Source organism: Natrix helvetica (assembly GCF_964273705.1).
Source record: "Natrix helvetica genome assembly, chromosome: 1".
Taxonomy (NCBI): domain Eukaryota; kingdom Metazoa; phylum Chordata; class Lepidosauria; order Squamata; family Natricidae; genus Natrix; species Natrix helvetica.
Window position 1 is genome coordinate 70058554 of NC_138548.1, and position 20311 is coordinate 70078864.

A 20311-nucleotide genomic window follows, 5' to 3' on the forward strand; every position below is an offset into this window, starting at 1 on the left:
TGGCCATTCTAGTCATTCTGTCTCCTGATTTCCACAGCAGTCCTGCCTATTCCCATTCCATTTCCTTATCCTCTAATTCATCCATGTAGACATAAAATTTCTTTGTCATGGGTCTTGCCTCCATCTCCCTGATGAAAACTACCGGAGTAAGTTTTAAAAGTATTAATAATTAAGGTGCCCCTGTCATCTTTATGTTAAAAACATTCAATAGAAACCACTCACGGTTAGCATCACCCATTTTATCTTGATGAGTATTCAGCATAGGGTTCAAGGTTTCTAACTTCCTATATTAGATTTCAGGAGAAGGAAATAAACATCTTTTCCTTGGTTTTCTTTGTGGATCATTTTTCCCCACATTTGCTCACTGTACATGTTGTTAATAAGGAACTGTAGGAGAGGCCATCTTTATACTCTTGAAAATGGCACCTTATTTTTCAGATTTTATTGTCAGTAAAGTAGAGGTTTGCGAACCCCGAGAGGTGGAAGAAGAGGAAGCTGAGGGGCTTTTTAGCTAAATGTTTTATATTGTTTTTAGGGGGTTCTGGGAAGGGAGGGGGGGATAACCAGGCCAGGAGGGAAGCCAGTGTCAGACGAACACGTGAGTCTAGAAGGGAAGTGAGCGGAGTGGGGGGGGAGAGGGAACAAGCTATTCCAACAGAGGGTTGTTTGATTACAACGGTCACGGGGAGGGGGGGATGCGAGGACAAAAGAAGATCCCAAGGTCGGTTGGGAGACCGTGGCTGCTGGCTACGCCCGGTCGCTTGTACCAACCCCTGCAGTCTAGGTGGACAGGTGCTACAGAGCCAGGGCCTGCGGCTGATGCTTTGCAACGCAAGGTCTGTCACCAACAAGGCCCCCCTCATTAATGAGTTGATCTCAGAGGGGGAGCTAGACCTTGCAGGGATAACGGAGACCTGGTTGGGCCACGAGGGTGGTTTACCCCTCGTGGAAATGTGCCCACCAGGTTTCCGGGCATTCCATCAGCCCCGGGCCCTGGGTAAGGGTGGTGGGGTGGCGGTGGTTATGCGGGAATGTTTAGAGCCGAGGGAGTTCACTGTCCCTCAGATACCCGGGTGTGAGTCCCTTGGTGTGAACTGGGGCCCAGGGAGGCAGTGGGGCTTGCTGATTGTATACTTGGCTCCTCGCTATGCATCAGCAGCCCTGCCCGAGCTCCTCGAGCTAATCTCAGCGATGGCAGTTGAGACTCCCAGACTTTTGGTCATGGGGGACTTCAACTTGCCGTCAACGGGAGCGGCTTCCGAGGTGGCTCGGGAGTTCATGGCTTCCATGACGGCCATGGACCTGACCCAATTAGTGCAGGGCCCCACTCACGAAGGGGGCCACACACTGGACCTCATTTTTGTATCTGAACAGTGGACGAGTGATCTGGGAATAGGGGACTTAGTCATCACGCCCTTGTCATGGTCAGACCACTCATCCCTCCGGCTGGACTTCCCTGGCGCTATCCCCCACCGCGAGGAGGCGGAACCAGACTCTACAAGCTGGTACCGCCCCAGGCACCTGATGGAATCGGATAGATTCCAGACGGAGCTTGGGCCAATACCTGTAGCCTTGTCCCGCTCCCGCTCCGAGGACCTAGTGATCGCCTGGAATAGGGCGACGACTGGGGCCTTGGACCGGGTTGCGCCTTTGCGACCTCTCCTGCGGCATCGACCCACCCGGGCTCCTTGGTTTACTGAGGAGCTACGGGTGATGAAGCGCCACAGGAGACGTCTAGAGAGCAGGTGGAGGTCCTCACGCTCCGAATCTGACCGAACACGGGTAAGAGCCTATTTGCGGACTTACCTTGTGGCAATAAGAGCGGCCAAGCGTGGACATTGTGCTGCCCTTATTGCGTCCGCGGATAACCGCCCTGCCGCCCTGTTTCGGGTGACCCGCTCCCTTTTATCGCAAGGGACGCGAGAGACACCCTTACAGGGAAGAGCAGAGGAGTTTGGAGAATATCTTCAGGACAAAATCGATCAGGTCCGGAGCGGATGGACCTCCGTCAGTGGACCAGACGAGCCGTCAACAGCGAGTCTTGAGAGACCATTCTGGGAGGAGTTTGACTCTGTTGCCCCCGAGGATTTGGACAGGTTGCGTGGACGGCTGCGACCCACCACATGTTCAATGGACCCGTGCCCCTCCTGGCTGGTACTGGCAGCCTGGGAGGTGACACGAGGCTGGCTTCTGGGCCTGGTGAACGCCTCATTGGGTGAGGGTTACTTACCAACCGCCTTGAAAGAGGCGGTGGTGAGACCCTTGCTCAAGAGACCTTCGCTCGACCCAATGGAGCTAGCTAATTACCGTCCAGTCTCCAACCTCCCCTTCTTGGCGAAGGTTGTTGAGAATGTGGTGGCGCAGCAGTTTCCACGACACCTGGACGAATCCGACTATCTAGACCCACGCCAGTCCGGCTTCCGACCTGGGTACAGCACTGAGACAGCCTTGGTCGCGTTGGTTGATGATCTCTGGAGGGCCAGAGATAGGGGTTGTTCCTCTATCCTGGTCCTATTAGACCTCTCGGCGGCTTTTGATACCATCGACCATGGTATCCTATTGCGCCGGTTGGAGGGGATGGGAGTCGGAGGCACCGTTTTGCGGTGGTTCGGCTCCTACCTCTCCGACCGGAAGCAATGTGTGTTGACAGGGGGGCAGAGGTCGTCCCTGAGGCCACTCACCTGTGGGGTGCCGCAGGGGTCGGTCCTCTCGCCTCTCCTGTTCAACGCATATGTGAAGCCGCTGGGTGAGATCATCCGTGGTTTTGGGGTTGAGTACCACCTGTATGCTGATGACACTCAGCTGTACATTTCAACCCCAAACCACCCCAACGAGGCTATCGAAGTGATGTCCCGGTGTTTGGAAGCCGTCGGGGTCTGGATGGGGGACAACAGACTCAAACTCAACCCCTCCAAGACCGAGTGGCTGTGGGTACCGGCGCCTCGGTTCAGCCAGCTGACACCATCGCTGGCCATAGGGGGCGAGCAACTGTCCCCTGTGGAGCGGGCGCGGAATTTGGGCGTCCTCCTTGACGCTCGGCTGTCAATGGAGGACCATGTGGCAGCCGTGGCAAGGGGGGCGTTCCACCAGGTTCGCCTGGTGCGCCAATTGCGCCCCCTACTGGACCGGAGTGCCCTGCGCACAGTCACTCATGCGCTGGTGACGTCTCGCCTGGACTACTGCAATGCCCTCTACATGGGGCTTCCCTTGGGACGCATCCGAAGACTGCAGCTAGTACAGAATGCAGCCGCGCGGGTTATCATGGGGAGTACACGTTACTCCCACGTAACACCGCTCCTGCGCGAGCTGCACTGGCTACCTGTGGCCTTTCGGGTGCGTTTCAAGGTATTGATTACCATCTTTAAAGCGCTCCATGGCATAGGACCTAGTTATCTGCAGGATCGCATCCTACCACACACGTCCCTGCGACCTATCCGCTCACACAGGGAGGGACTCCTCCTGGTGCCGTCCGCTAGGCAGTGTCAGCGGGCGACACCTAGGAGTAGGTCCTTCTCTGTGATGGGCCCAACCCTCTGGAATGACCTCCCCCCCGACATTCGAACCACCACCGACCTCCGTTCCTTCCGTCAAAAGTTAAAGACTCACCTGTTTCAATCAGCTGGCCTGGCACTCTCTTAGTTTTACCTCCCGGGGATTTATTTTAATTGGGTTTGGGTTTTAATTGGGGATGTTTTTAAGGTTTTAACTGCTTTACTTTAAGATACAGTCTTCTAACCTCCTCATTTAATTTAAGATTTGTGTATTTATATTTATTCCTATGTATTTGTGTTTTAATTTGACTGTACACCGCCCCGAGTCCCTTTCGGGAGAGGGGGCGGTCTAGAAATCTAAATAAAGTAAAGTAAAGTAAAAAGATTCCTGGCTTCCATCTTTTTAGGTACAATTGAAAACTTGTCATTTCTTTTTTGTAAAAAATGGATTCTATTTTTCAGCTCAGTGGAAAACAGCAGTACTGCTAAATGCCAGTATTCTTGTTAATCTTCCCTGATCTCCAGGGTCACTTCCATTGTTGTCCAACGTTGACCTGTTCCAGTAATTTTCTGAGTTCTTTCACTTGGATCAAAATGTATTTTAGAAATACAACTCTGTCACACATGGCTTTGTGTCACATATACTCTAGTGGGTGTAACACAGGCTCCTTTCAGCTCCATAAACAGCCACAGAATTATATGTTTAGGCCATATAGCAAAGGCCAAAAGCAGATTCAGACAGCTCATCTTGTATTCTGCTGGAGGTATATTTATTCAAAGTTATTCTCTGAGATTCCCTCAGGGAATTAAGACACTGCTCTTTTTTATATATTTCACAAAGAATGCACCCACTCCGTGTAATTGCATTATCTACAGTTTGCAACTTTTTTTTTATTTATACAAGGTGGTGGGGATGACATTTAAGTTAGGCAAACAGTGGGCACACGTGCGTGCGCACGCACACACACACACACACACACACACTAACATCAATTGCTGAGCCTTGTGTTTGATTCCACAGTTGTATATCAGCATAAACAATGGGTAAAGGTACATTTCCTTCACTATTGCTGCTTTCTTTGGTATGTTTTTAAAACCAGGTTGTTAGTACTGTAGTTTTTAATATTGGAACTGACTGTTGTCAGATACAACAGGTTTCCATTATTGATAATTTATTGATAATTTGATTTTATCACCATAACACTGAGATCAAATCTTAAGTTGTGCATATTTAATTATTTTTTGTCAAGATATGTAGGAAAGTGGGTTTGTAACAGTACTTTTTCTTTGTTACTAAACAATAGTATTGGTTAAAAATGTAATTCTCTCTATATCATATACTGCTGTGCATATGGTGCATTTCTTTATCTGAACCAGTGTTGAAGTTATACAAGTGACCAACTTCTCTTTGTCTCTTAAAGCTAAGAATGTATTGGGACAATTAAGTAAAGGAGTCTATGTGTTGATGAGTGGCTTGGATCTAGAGAGACTCATTCTGTGTGGTGGACCACTGGGGTAAATATGAGTTTATTTTATTATTCTGAGAACATTGTGATACTTCATCAGTTCTCTCAGCTGGTGGTAATAATTCCTTATGTAAAGGTATTATTCAGATGAGAAATTATTCCTGCATTTCAATTAGTTTTTTACTTGCTTTTCTTACATTAAGTTTTCTTATCTTTAAAATTATTTTTAAGCAACCTCTTTATACTAACCCACAGTTGCTCCCCCTCCCCTCACAATTGTCTCCAGGAGCAAAGGAGCCTTCAAGATTTGCTTTGAGGTGATTTATTCAAAGCAATGACTTTACAAGTGTAGTTGTTCTTTTTGCTATTAAGACACATGAAAACAGTGGCTGAGATAATTGTACCATTACTGGTTATTGCCCACCTGTCAGCATAGAATGTCTGTCTTTGTAATAATTTGAGGGGAGGTTCAGTTCATGAATTGCCCATAAATACTGTGCATTACTTTTTAAGGAGACTGACAACATTGAAGGGCTGCATTTTACATTTAATATTCTGAGGGTTACAGAACAGTATGAAGTAATGAAATGATCATCACCAGAGTGAGTTTCCACCAAAATGACATTGTCATTTCCAAGTATTATTTTTAAAGGTTTGAATAAAGAGACTTGTGCCGTTACATTACTGTTTGATTTGAAAGAAAAAAATCTTTCTGCCAAATGATTAGCCTCTTTTCTGCTGAACTTTGGCAGCATAACCTGAACACCAAAATAAGGGTGTTCAGGGAAGAGGATACCAGAGCGACCGCAGGCAGTATGCAGGTGGAACCCTAACATAAGATATTAAAAGTGATGTTTAAACTTTTTAAAACCCAGCTGCAGAATACAGAGCACTGTTTCCAGTGCTTGATATCTTTATGCTTTCAAAGAACCCTGCACAAGACACCATAACACAGCATTTGGGTGAGATTTGAATAAGATAAGGTTAATCCAATTTATTCTTATCTGCAGAGTAATGCAGCCTACCATCATTTCTTGCTGCCTAACCAGCGAATCATAAGACAGTAATACTGCAGTTCAGAATTCCATGAGTAGAATGAAAACCACAAGAGACCAAGTCTTCTAATGAACCATTATATAGAGAGGCTGGAAGCTATAATTTCCCCCCCTCCTCCTCCACCTTGCCCCCCAGCATTTGTTTTGTCTCATTTTTGAAAAATTACTTTGTGTTGCATTTTTCAAGTTTGCATAATAGTTTTAAGAATAAAATGAGTTTTTAATGATGCTTACTTAGCAGATATAGAAATATTCTTTGGTTCCAACTTCATAATCTTTTTTAATTACTTGAAATATTTTATATTAAGTTTCAATGATAAAAACGTTAATTATTTGAAATCAAATATCATTATTAAGATTCCCCTCATCCTTCCCAACACACACGTTTCTATTCCTCTTTCTGTTTTCAATTCCCCTAATTTATCCTGAGGAAATTGAAAGTTTGCTAATTTAATACATTATTAGCTAATTATAGGAAAGAAGGGGCATACTATCTAGTGAAATAACTGTACGTTTTAGTCTTTTGTTTTATAATCTGATTCAGAAGACTTTCCCAACATGAGCTACTTGCTTTTCTTTTTTAATTTTAATGAGGTAAAGGTTATCCTAATACCTCCGTCCTGTTACAATCACTACACTTTCAAAATGGACCAACACAGTTTTGCATACTTACAATTCTTCCTTTTCCAGAATATACTATTTTACTGAAATGCTTAAGTGGGTATAGTAGGTTCAAGGCATTTCTTAATATTTGGTCAATTTCTTTTAATCACTTTCTACTGCTAGTTTCATGGTTTTCTGGATTCACTTACGTTTTTCATTGAATTTTTATGGGCCACCTTTTCAGAGATATGGTATACATTCATAAAATCAATTTTAGTGCATTTGTTTCCCTTGCAGAATCATGCAGGCAGTGCTAGACCACGCTGTTCCGTATCTGCATATCAGGGAAGCATTTGGGGAGAAAATTGGCCACTTCCAGGTAAGCATAATGAAAGTGACACCAATTAACTTTCAGGGAAGAATTCAATAGTTGGCTACTATCTGATCATCAATAAGAACTGTACTAAATAGATTTTGGATTAATTGGCTTTTAATTGTTTCTACCCTAGTTACGTTGATATTTGCATTCTAAGAGACAAAATTGTATAACCATTGTACTTTCCCCCTTACTTCAATTGCTGGGTGATTCAAAGTGAGAGAATATGGCATTTTACTACTAGAATATCGAGATATTCTTAAAATTGAAATGTAGTATCTTTGGGAAGCAACTTTTGGATTAGATTTGCTCATCATATTGCTTCCACACACTCACTACTCAGGATAGCTGGGAATTGGGGACCATGTAAATTTAACAAACAAATAACTATTTTAGTTTGCAGCTCCCTTTTAGAGAAGAAGTAGGATTTGGATTTTCAAAGTACTTTGGCAGTATAAAGGCTACTGTGATTCAAGGGATGTTGGATTTCATCCAATTACTGTTATCACCATTTTCCTCCGGTAATAACTGTTCTTCCAGTGACATTTCACTAAGGCTTGCTAATCCAACAAAAGTAGTTCTTGCTTCTATTTCACTTTGCACTTTGATTTGTGGACAGCAGCTGGAAATGCATGTTACTTATGTCTTCTATATACCAATAATGAAACATATTTTTAATTCTTTTTTTCTTTACTGCTATTATAAGTCTGACTATAGCGATGTTCAGGAATGGAAGCCAATATAGTACAGGTTTTTAGACATAACATTTGAAAATAACTTCAAACATTTTGCTTTATTCACTTTTTTGTGCTGCTGTATATAGTTGATGCAGAGTAAAATGGCTGATATGTACACCCGATTGATGGCATGCCGGCAGTATGTATATAATGTAGCAAAGGCGTGTGACCAAGGACACATCAATGCAAAGGTGAGTTTGCAGGAGAATATTGTGCTGTTTTAATTTTATTTTTATTTTAGCTTTTCTATTCTATTCTTTTCTATTTAGCACTGAAACTGAAAAACAATAAAAGCACACAAAGCATAAAATTCATAACACTGCAACTTATCAGAAAATCAGATATTTTTTTGGGGGGGGGGAAAGCAAAACAATTTAGTGTTTGATTCAGTAATTACTAAATGGATTATCTGTTCAAAATAATAACCACTTCTTTTACCCATCCAAATCACATACTGAGTTTCCCAGACTGTGAGCCTACTTATAAAATATATATTTTTAATTTCCACACAACTTCTTCTGTATTTTGTTTTGCCAGGAGTATTGTTAAGATTTAGTACTACTGGAAATTCAGACACAAAAAGTATAACATATTTTAAATATCCTGCTTTCCCTTTTAACTGCTGGAATATGTTTTCACCTATCTACAAAAGATTTATTTGTAGTATAGCATAAGAAGTCACTGTAGTAAGTTTAGTGTCCTTTAAAAGACAGTAACCATGGTATGAACGACATGGCTATTCCCTTGCTCAAAACCTGCCACAGCTTGTTGCCTTGCTCCTCATGACTACCTGGAGCCCTTGTGACCAATCTCCCATCCTGTAATTATTCAGAGAGCTTTGAGCTCTCTGGATAAAGTTCTGAGTTCTGTCATGTAATGGAATTAGTGGATGACCTTGAGAAACCAGGGAAAGAGATGCTCAATCAATCAATCAATCAAACTTTTATTTATAAACCGCACCCTTTCCTAAGCAGGACTCGGGGCGGTGTACAGTCATTATTAAAAACCATATACATATCAAAATATCAAAATAGAATACATATACATAAACATAGACATAGACGAAGGAGGTAGAAAATATACTGTACCATATTTAATTAAAATACAAATAAGATTAAAATTCCCTTAAAAATTCACAATAAGGTGTTTGCCAGGAGGTGAAAGATGGAGCTATAAATCGGCTAAGCCAGCTAATTGGAACAGGTGGGTCTTAAGCTTCTGTCGGAAGGAGTGGAGGTCGCTCCCTAGGAAACAATCACAAGAGACAGGCAGAAGTCCTCAGTGGCTTTAACAATCAGAAAAGGAAACTTAGGAAGAACCTGCCCTAGTGTGTCAAGCAGTTAAAAGCAGCGGTGGGAAGTCTATACTTTGAAACTTACAAAATTCTCTTAATGTAGTCTTGCAATGAAATATATTTAGTTCATTTTGTGTTTCCTGTCTGGTTTATCTGGGACGGCTGACAACTCACTGGCAGTTTGTTTTTTGCCTCAGTCATTGATTTCATTTTTCACGGAGCTGTCTTTTATCTGCCATTTCTTTTTTTGGGGGGGGGGAATTCAGCTCTATGACAATTTTTTCATAAGAAAACAATACATTTTGCTATAATGATTATGTATACTGTATTTAAATTTATAATGGGACATGGAAATAAATATGCAAGTCTGCCGGGTTATTTTTCAAATTAGAATTGCTTCACATCCTTCTACAGGTGAAACTCGAAAAATTAGAATATCGTGCAAAAGTTCATTTATTTCAGTAATGCAACTTAAAAAGTGAAACTAATAGATAAGATTCATTACACGCAAAGCAAGATAGTTCAAGCCGTGATTTGTCATAATTGTGATGATTATGGCGTACAGCTCATGAAAACCCCAAATCCACCATCTCAGAAAATTAGAATATTACATGCAATCAATAAAACAAGGATTGTACATAGAACATATCAAACCTCTGAAAATTATGAGCATGCATATGTACTCAGTACTTGGTTTGGGCCCCTTTTGCAGCAATTACTGCCTCAATGCGGTGTGGCATGGAAGCTATCAGCCTGTGGCACTGCTGAGGTGTTATGGAAGACCAGGATGCTTCAATAGCGGCCTTCAGCTCTTCTGCATTGTTCGGTCTCATGTCTCTCATCTTTCTCTTGGCAACGCCCCATAGATTCTCTATGGGGTTCAGGTCAGGCAAGTTTGCTGGCCAATCAAGCACAGTAATCCCACAGTCATTGAACCAGGTTTTGGTGCTTTTGGCAGTGTGGGCAGCTGGAAAATGAGTCAGCATCCCCATAAAGCTCGTCTGCGGAAGGAAGCATGAAGTGCTCCAAAATCTCCTGGTAGACAGCTGCGTTGACCCTGGTCTTAATGAAGCACAGTGGTCCAAAGTCCTGTTGCTCAGTGTTCCAAAGTCCTCTTTTCTGATGAGAGCAACTTTTGCCAAAAGCACCAAAACCTGGTTCAACGACCGTGGGATTACTGTGTTTGATTGGCCTCTCCATTCTTCCTCCATACTCTGGGTCCTTGGTTTCCAAATGAGATGCAAAAATGCCACAGGCTGATAGCTTCCATGCCACGCCGCATTGAGGCAGTAATTGCTGCAAAAGGGGCCCAAACCAAGTACTGAGTACATATGCATGCTTATACTTTACAGCGGCCCGATATTGTTCTATGTACAATCCTTGTTTTATTGATTGCATGTAATATTCTAATTTTCTGAGATGGTGGATTTGGGGTTTATGAATCTTTTGTTATGAATCTTATCTCATATATTAGTTTCACCTTTTAAGTTGCATTACTGAAATAAATGAACTTTTGCACGATATTCTAATTTTTCAAGTTTCACCTGTATTTCAGTGCAAGTGATCTTGTCTTCTTCTTCAGGACTGTGCAGGTGTGATCCTCTATTCAGCAGAATGTGCTACTCAAGTTGCTTTGGATGGAATCCAGTGTTTGGGTAAGAGCCAAAATAGCTGACTGTTCCACTAGGAGACCAACTAATTAAAAGTTTGCATGTCATTATATAGCTACTTCCATCTCACCTTTACTGATTACCACTATATCTTATAATTTTATTTTATTTTCAAGTGAACTTAATATTAATTAGCATGCAAGGTTTCTTTGCATATGAATACAGTAGTAGTAGTAGTAGTAGTAGTAATAGTAGTAGTAGTATTTAAGATTTAATCTTCTATTTACCAGTCCCACAGTTTGAGATTGGTAAAAACTTAACAGTTCAAATCCTAAGGTAGCATCTGAGTATATAAATATATACGAAGATATATAAATATATACGAAGATATGTATGTATCAGTGACGTGCGGTGAGGTTTATGGCTGGTGAGGCTGGTGACGTCATCAGCGCGAGCTGCGGTCCCCTTCATATTGACTCAGGAAGGCAGGGAATGGGACCACGTGTGCAGGAGGCTGAAGCTGCCTCAGCCTCCTGCACACGTAGTCCCATTCCCCTCCTTCCTGACTCCTGAGTCAACATGAAGGGGACCACAGAGTATGCTCCATGGGACCGCGGCTCACGCTTCGTGGTCCCCTTCATGTTGACTCAGGAAGGTGGGGAATGGGACCACGTGTGCAGGAGGGAGGCTGAGGCTAGAGGAGCCTCCTGCACACGTGGTCCCATTCCTGGACCACATATGCAGAAGGCTCTTCAGCACCTTTTCCCTTTTTTTTATTTTCATGATGAGAGCGGTGAGGCTCTGCCTCCCCTGACCGCACGTCCCTGGTATGTATGTATGTATGTATGTATGTATGTATGTATGTATGTATGTATGTATGTATGTATGTATCCTGCCTTTATTATTTTTACAAATAACTCAAGGCAGCAAACATACCCAATACACCTTCCTCCTTATTTTTGCCACAACAACAACCTGGTGAAGTGAGTTGGATTGAGAGAAAGTGACTGGCCCAAGGTTTGGCTTTTGTGGCTAAGGTGGAACTTCCACTTTTATGGTCTTCCACTTTCTAGCCTGATGCCTTAACTACTAGATCAAACTGCTTCTCTTTTAACCCTCCATCAGGATTTCTGTCCCTCATTTAACATTTAGCTCTTTTCCTTTCATTTCAGGGGGAAATGGCTACATCAATGATTATCCCATGGGACGTTTTTTGCGTGATGCTAAATTGTATGAAATTGGGGCAGGGACAAGTGAGATTCGGAGAATAATAATTGGTCGGTCATTTAATGCTGCATTTCTTTAATAAGACTGTTGTAAAGAAGACTTGAACTTCAAACCAGGATGCCTTTTGTTTCCAAATCTTTAACCATGCACAACTGTTGTTCTGCACCTGGATACTAGGATATTCACGCTATTTATCCTTTTTAAAATTATTATGCTGCTGAATTTAAGAACACGTGAGTGTTAACAGTTACAGAGTGGAACAAAATGTGCAGTTCAAGTAGAAGATGTGAATAGCTGCTATCAAGCCTTATTGTAGAAGATTGAGATTTCATCCAGTTTGAAACGTTGCCTGTGCGAAAATCACTGAACTACATTTTTCCACCTGACATGTCATTTTTATGAATGGAAATAGTGGAGTTCTAATGCATCCTATTTCCAAAAATGCTATCAGAATGCATGGAGAACTTTGATTACCTGGTTTTGTGAAATTTTAGGTCTATTTGAATATTAAAGAGGCTATTATTAAAACATTGTTAAAACGTGAGGTATGTATTTCTGTGTATTCTGTCTCAGTGTTAACTGAAGTGTATTATCACCACATGAAGCTTGCAGTTATTGATAGACTGCCATTTCAGGTTTGATTTGTGTCAGAGTGTCACTATCACTCCAGGAGCAATTAAAATATTAGGCAGATGCTTCACTGAGAGATTGTTGGTTCTCTTGAAAATTTCCCCTTGATTAACACAGGATATACTGCAAGTAGGAAAAGGACCAAATGTTTTGTGCTATGCCAGAGTTTCTGTGGAACAGGCAAGAAAAATCTATATTAAACTCAAGAAGGTGTTGCAAAAATTCCATGACAACACAGCCAGTCTGACCAGAGGGGGGGAAAAACTGGTAATTCTTTTTCCAAATTCAGGAGTCATCTTTGACCGAAACCAGCAGCATAGAGTATACATTTTTTAAAAATACCCATATCCAATTTTTTCTTCTTAACTAAGTTGTAAATAAAAAAGGACTGTTGCTTCTATTTTTGATTGCAGTGCAATCCACACAATTGAATTAATTCTACATTCCAGAAATCAGTGCCTGACTTAAAAATGCATTTGAAAATCTCAATGGAAAAATTATATATTTCAGTCTGCATATAGGATTCCTGAAAATGTTAATTTTTAAAAGGAAGTATTACATTTGAAGATGAGAACTTCCAACACAGTACTCCTCTTTTAAATCGCAGCACATATATATTCCACAACAATCCAATTACGGTTTTTCCGTATCACACATTAATTAGCCTGTGAACTTTGGCTTCATCTTTTTCAAATATTAAATATGTGGCATGGAAGCAATTACTCAGTGTAGAAATGAAGTTTTAAAATGCAACAGTGTAACTTTCTCCTATGTGTTGAGCTCAAAAATCAATTACAATATTTTTTCTTAAAGATCATGAAGTGTTATTGTAATATAATTTTATCACTTCTATTGAACTACTGTAATTAATACAGCCAATCAAGCAAGCGATTATTAATAATTCAAATCAAGCTGGAACTTGGTTCCAAAACTTGCCACATGGTATCTAAAGTTATGGGGGGGAAATCATTATTAAAAAGCATTTAATCAATCTTATGAGATTTTTCATACATCACTATAAAGAGCATTTTGAGGGTTCGTTCTATTCTTTTAAGCTGCTTTTGCTGTAGTAAAACATGGGGAAATTGCTGGTTAATTAGTAGCTTTGTAAGATCATTAGTATTAATAAACAATTATAAAACAAAGTTGTTGCTTCTCTGTTTATGCATCAACTGTTAGCATGTCTGTTTCCTCTAGCAGAAAGTGGGTAAAACATTCTACATTCATGTACCTTATATGATCATAAATAAAAGCTTGAACCAGGGTTGGGATCCTACCAGTTTCACAACCAATTCTCTCAGAGAGTGCTGTGGGCACTGTGCACATGTGCACAGTTTAGAGAAGACTTACCTTCCGGATTACTGCTTGGGAAGGAAAACAGCTGAGGCGCAGCAATCCACTCTGCCGCGTGACTAAACTGAGAAGACAAAAGTAGGTAAAGCACAGGGGCAGACGGGCCCACTTGATAGTGGGAGCAAACCGCTTCGCTCCCAGCTACTCTTCAGAGCTACTGGTTCGTCCAAACAGGTAGAATTCCACTCCTGGCTTGAACCCTCCCTCATCCGGTGGAGGCAAAAGATCAGTGGTGGGTTGCAAATATTTTTACTCCTGTTTTGGGCTTGCTCCTGTGCACATGAGCGCACGCAACGCTTCTGCACATGTGCAGAAGCAGGTGGGCGGGGCCTCCTGTCGATTCGGCCAAACCAGGAGCCACCTACCACTGCAAAAGATGTACCTTTTTAGCTATAGTAACTCTTCCTTCAATATTGTCTTACAACCATTAAAAGGTATTGGAATATTGGGCAGATTTTGAAACCTTAAGTTCCTGTGGAATTTCAACTATCGTTTGAAATTACATCAAATCAAATTAATGTTTCCATTATTGCATTGTTTTACAAGGGATATGTGGCATATTCATACATTTAACTCAATCCCTTTTAATTTATTGTTTAGATCTTTTGTTTTTATTCTATGGATTTGAAGTTTGGCTTCTGATTTTCTTGTACATTATCCTGAAAGCTATTTGTTATAGAGCAACCAATTTTAGAATAAATGTTCATCAATTCGAAGAGGACCGTGACATCTAACAGGTTGTGGGCTGTCCAGGATGTGTCCTTGGGTGGCTATTAAGGCCTATACGGGCACAAAATGTTCTGGCACATGTTGGGCAGACGTGTGGGCACCAATGTTGCAGCATTTGCAGCTCTGGCTGCAAATGTATAAATAGACTGGGTTAATCTGTGTCATACTTCACATAATACTCCATAATAATTGCATTCAAAATTATAGGAAGGGGCATAGGGAGTTGAGAACGTCCTGTACTGTGTTTAATATTTTTTTAATTTTATACCTGATGTTATACCACATCATGCAGCAGGTCTGTTGGGTTATAAATGCATTTTCAGGTGCAGGCTGATGTTGGGTTATTTGCTAGTTCAGAGGCAAAGTTTATAGCCTGTAACATGAATGAATTCCTTACTTGTAATTTAGTATAGCGTTAAAGTCCTTAAACAGGATTCTGAATCAGTTTTCCAAAATATACTGTAGTGCCAGCAGATAAAAGTGATCCATGAGCTACCAGAATTCATCTATGAATTATGTACTTCACAAACTGATCATAAACTTAGTATTTAGGACACTGTCTAACCAACCAGTTTATATTGGTATAATTTTATCAACTAAAAAAATACACACCTACATATAACTCATAGTTTTGATTCTACTATAGAAATGTGAGATCGAAAAGTCCTAAATCAAAAAGGGGGTAGAATATTGTCTGCCCACCATTTAATCTAATACCTTGTCCTACAAGAGCTTTTAATTGTTTCACCTAAAGCATGCAATTATAGTTTCAAAAGTAGCAGGCGGATCCTAACCTTGTAAGGCAAGCTGTGCTTTGTTTTGCTCATGATAGCAACTATAGTTGTCCAAATGACAATCTTGTATGACTCCCGACATACCAAATATTTGGTACTTCAAGGTTGGATGGACAATCCATTCTCTCTCAATTAAAGAAAAAAAACCCAACAACTAAGAACCATATTTAGACTAGCATTTTATTTTATTCACGGGAGACCTATTTAAAGAATTATTTAGAATTTTAGAGTGCACACGTTTTCCCTATTACGAAAACTGATTTCAATAATGTAATGGAATCTAATGTGCTTTATTTAATGAAGCATCTGTTTTTATGGAATTTCTTCTGTAGTATGTGCACATTTTTAAATGACAACTGGCAGGCACAGGTTGTGGTTCTTACCCAATTTTTGCAAGAGCAGGGTTGTTCTTTAGAGCAGAGTGCTTGCTATGACTGTAGCTTGAGAATATCACACAATATCTTTTCTGAGGAATCACTATGCAGAAAGTTTGGGGAGACATGTCACTTCAGTGTAAAGGAATTAACAACTGTGAAGAGCAAACAAAAACATCTTTCACTGAGCAGACCATATTGTGGAGGTGGGAGGTGGTGCGAGGATTACTGTTAGCAGAGTTAGGATCTTTCCACTTGCACCTGCTGTTCTATGAAAGGCTAATACTGAGGCCCAGTTGTCAGACTGAATGAAAAGGCCTGACTGGTTCTCCCGATGAAAAAAGCAGAAGTCACGCATCTTGTCTTCACATGCAGGCTGTGAAGCAGAGGAAGAGCAGGGAGATAAGTTAGGTGAAGATGAGATGACCGGCTGACACTACTGTATTATTAAGCATCAGTCATATTGAAAATAGTTATGGAAAGAGGAGGAGAGAGGCTGGTATTTATAGCAGGATCTTTAAGCAAACAAGCTGCTCCTTTTGTGAAATTAAACAAGCAAATAGCCTAACACCTTCAGCATATAAACATAAATGAGGCTGTTGCTATGAATTATCTAGAGACATTTACACATTCCAGTGCAAACATGTTATTTTGCTACACATGCAGCTTGCTTTCTGCCTAATCCTGATGGCAAGCCAGGGCCCAACCTGGCATATGCATTTGAAACCTAGAGCTGCAGCAAACTCTGATTCAGAGACCCAAACCTTTCCAGTACGAGCATGTATAAGCCACACATCCTCTTCTCCCTCATCTCCATGCCTGTGCTCTCTCTTATGTATTCCGCATTTTTCAGACCACACTACTGTAGAAAGAAAAGTGCAACAATGAGGAAAAAAGAAAACAGCTGTGTTGTCAGTGGCTGCAGTGGCAGAACAGCAGTTATTCTTGGCTTCTCTTTTCCCCCTTTTCTCCAATAAAGGCAGTTTGGAGGTCATTGGAAGGTCAAGAAGGTGGTCCCACCAGCAATTGTTTTCAGCCTAAGAATTGTGCATTCTCGATAAAATCTTTTATAGGCATAAGATTTTACAAAATCTTCCATGTACACAATAATCTGAACTGATGATACACAAGTGCAGAATGAACATCATCCCTCTATAGAAGGGACGCAAGACCTTTCTGGTATAACATAATCTTAAGTACAGATCATCCATCCACCCAGTCTCCCTGCCCAATTGATTGCTATGCTAGAAGCAAGTAATAAGATACATAAATGCAAACTCCAACTTATTACCTAATAGTTTATCCGTTATACGGTATATGCCACCTTACTTCCAGGAGCTCAAGGTGGCTTACATAGGAATCTCACATTTTATCCCTGCAATAATCAGTCAGGAGATCAGACTGAAAGAGAATGACTAGGCCCTGGAATAACCCATAGCTAAAAGTATACAATAACAAACTCTATTCCTAGTTCAGCGTCTTAACCACTATTACATCTTGATTCTCCTTTCTTTTCTAATGGTAATTGGTGAAATAAAAATATGGCCACTACTCTACAGGGTTTATGAAAACAAGCATTGTTCCAGTAGGCATTTGATCCCTATTAATTTAACAATGACTTTGATGCCTGTTTAACATTTATTATGATTATTGTCTGCATATTTTTTAAAATATATTTCTTTAGACTTTATTGCATCCTACCCAAAGTCAGTTGGAAGTAGGCTATAAATTTTGAAAAATCAATTAAGTGAAATGCATTCATGAAAATACCAATTTCAAACTTTATTGCTAACAAAGTGCATTTCTTTTTGAATAAATAAGTCTCATAAATTCAATTTTTACAAATTCCCAACTGCCTTCCATTAATACCCTTTAGGAAGAAAATTAATCTATACAGAAGTATAATGCATTCCCTTAGTACTAGGAGACACATTAACAAGGGATCGAGATAAATTGAAATTAACCTTAGATTACAAAAGGATGTAGTACTGTGCTTGTCAAACCATTATTTAATTTACAAACACACATACTAAAAGTCATTATATTGCTACATAAATGGCAGTGGCTGTCACCTATGAAGGATGGGCTGTTTAATTCAGCTTTTAGCAAGCTATTTATTATCATTAATGAGTTATTCATTTAGTAGTATTGTACTGGGCTTCAAGGGGATAATTTTAAATAGCCATTATCTCCCAGACATTTCAGTTTTTCTGTCAAGTATGTCTTGTACAAAAAAAGACCTGCATACTTTGAGCAATGATCTATAAGCTTCCTAAAATGCGGTATCAAAAATTGGAGCAATGGTAACAGCAAACATATATGCTATCAGTTCGATGCCACAAACCCTACACCTAGGTTATCCAAAAAACTGATATTGAGAACAAAGGTCATAGAATACACTAAACCAAAAGCCATATCTTGTAAAAATCTACATTAGTTGTTTGCTGTTTTGGATTGAAAGTAAGTTTGTATTGTTACGCATTATTGTTGGAAATGCTTATTTAACAGGAACTATTAATTCAAAAGTTTGGGATGCTTTATTTAGTTTTATGCTATACACTGCTCAGGTTTTTTTTTTACAATCCTTCATTGCATATGCTCAATGGATCTGAAAATATTTTAAAGGTTCACTATCATATCTCAAAATTGTTACTTTAGTCAAGATAAGCTTTTCTATACAATAGAAGCTTAATGAACATCTCCATATTCAGTATGAATTATTACTGAAGAATATAGCGACTTAAGTTACAAGAAATCAATATCCAACAAAAGCAATTAAATAATTTTTCCCCAATTGTTTCACAGTGCTAGAAAACTTGCAAGCTAAGCACTACAACTGAGTGTGTCCCGCTGTAGCGGAGCTTCAAAATAATCATCTGAATCAGTAGGTTTTCTCAATGAATTAAATTGTGTGTGTGTATGTATGTGATGTATTCTAGATCAACATGCCTTTTCTTGAAAAAACTATCATCCATAATACTTTCCTCTATATACAGTATTATCCCTTGTTTCAATATGTTTTCACTTTAAAGTATGGTGTTTTTTTACATTTTTGCCATTTAATAATTATAGCCTCATTTCTTAATACTTAGCAGAGCTTCAATCAGCCAAGTAATATCTCTTCAATAATACTCCATTGTAGTATAGCCTTTATTGTCATTGTACATCATGTGTACAACGAAACTGGTTGTATACTCACTGTCCCAATTCTTCATCATTCATTCATTCATTTATACCATTAAAATGTATCACAATCCTTCTGCTTCCAGATTAATCTATTGGAATACTGTTGCAAACTTCAGAATTCCTCACCCCCATAAAATATCCCAATAATTTCCTTTGATTTCACAGTAGCCAACTTTACTTACATGACTGTCTTACAGTTACAAATTAAAGTAAATGTTTGAAATGTGTTTCATCTCTAAGCTTAGAGGTTTCTTAATCAGTAATTAAAGTTACATTCTGTTCCTACCCTAACAGACAAATTATCAAACACTACTTTGAACAGAGTTTGAGACATTGATGTCTAATGAAGACCATATTGCAAGTATGAATATACATAATTGTTAGTAGAACTGTTTTCCCTGGACATATAAATAAATTAAGGCATTAGTCTTAAAGCCTCTGCATAGCTCAGTTGACATTTTGATTATAGCAGGGTTACACCCTGGCTTGTTGCTAGCATAAACACAGAATGAGTTTATGAAGACCTAGATGAGGGTTTGGCTTTCACAAATTAAAAGTTGCCTGGTCAGCTAGATAGGCCAGAAATAATTCTCTCCTTAGTAGCCACCTCCACTTTAATAATTCTTCAGATGCAAAAACACCTTGACTGCAGTAACTTGAATCTTGCTATCCCACTGGAAGGACACTGCAAGAAAGATCTGATGACAACAAGGATCTTTATATCTATTTTCCCTCTTTAAGTCAGGCTTCTCCAGGATTATGACGTCCTATATACTGACTGGAAATCCTGACAGTTATATATGTCTATATATCTGGAAAGCACATGGCTAGGAAAGGTTGAACTAAGTCATTTACACGGAGATGCTCAATGATCTTGTTCTTATCTGACAGATCCCTTTTGATATATCTTGCAGCTTATTGTGCAATACTGCCGCTTTGTAAATAATAGCTTTAAATGCTAAAAGGAATACTTATATATTTTAAGGGGAAAGAGGCTTGAAGGAAATGGGTTATTTACCCTAATGGAATGGCCCACATTTTGACTAAGCTTTTAGATTTATATCCTGCTTTTTTCTCCAGAAGCCGAAGACGGCATTCATAGCATTCCTTCCTCCAGGACTTTTCCCCTTGCAGAACAAAAGTTTTTTGTAAAAAAAAAAAATCAGTGATGAATAACAGCAGAGGAGGGAAGGGAGTTAATTATCAGGGCTCCACTTCTCAGCCCACAGCGAGCGCATGAAGAGGCGGCTTGGAGCTGCCTGAAAGAGCGCCGGCATCCAGCCGCGCCGCGTAGGGAGGCCCCTTCCCCTGCAGGCCAATCCGCCCCTCCTGCTGGGCAGCCACCGCTGGGCGCCTTTGAGGAGCGGCCGTAGCTCGCGCGCCTTC

The 20311-nt window shown here is 40.3% G+C and overlaps 1 protein-coding gene across 1 annotated transcript in view; it reads left to right on the top strand.

Moving 5' to 3' along the window:
* Nucleotides 1-12403, top strand: part of IVD (isovaleryl-CoA dehydrogenase) — a 33420-nt gene extending 21017 nt beyond the window's left edge. Inside the window, exons 8-12 of the mRNA XM_081934715.1 lie at nucleotides 4913-5006; nucleotides 6913-6994; nucleotides 7815-7919; nucleotides 10605-10677; nucleotides 11805-12403. Of these exons, the coding sequence (XP_081790841.1) occupies nucleotides 4913-5006; nucleotides 6913-6994; nucleotides 7815-7919; nucleotides 10605-10677; nucleotides 11805-11938 (488 nt within the window). The 3' untranslated portion in view covers nucleotides 11939-12403. The remainder of the gene's footprint in view (nucleotides 1-4912; nucleotides 5007-6912; nucleotides 6995-7814; nucleotides 7920-10604; nucleotides 10678-11804) is intronic.
* The last annotated feature ends 7908 nt before the right edge of the window (nucleotides 12404-20311 follow it).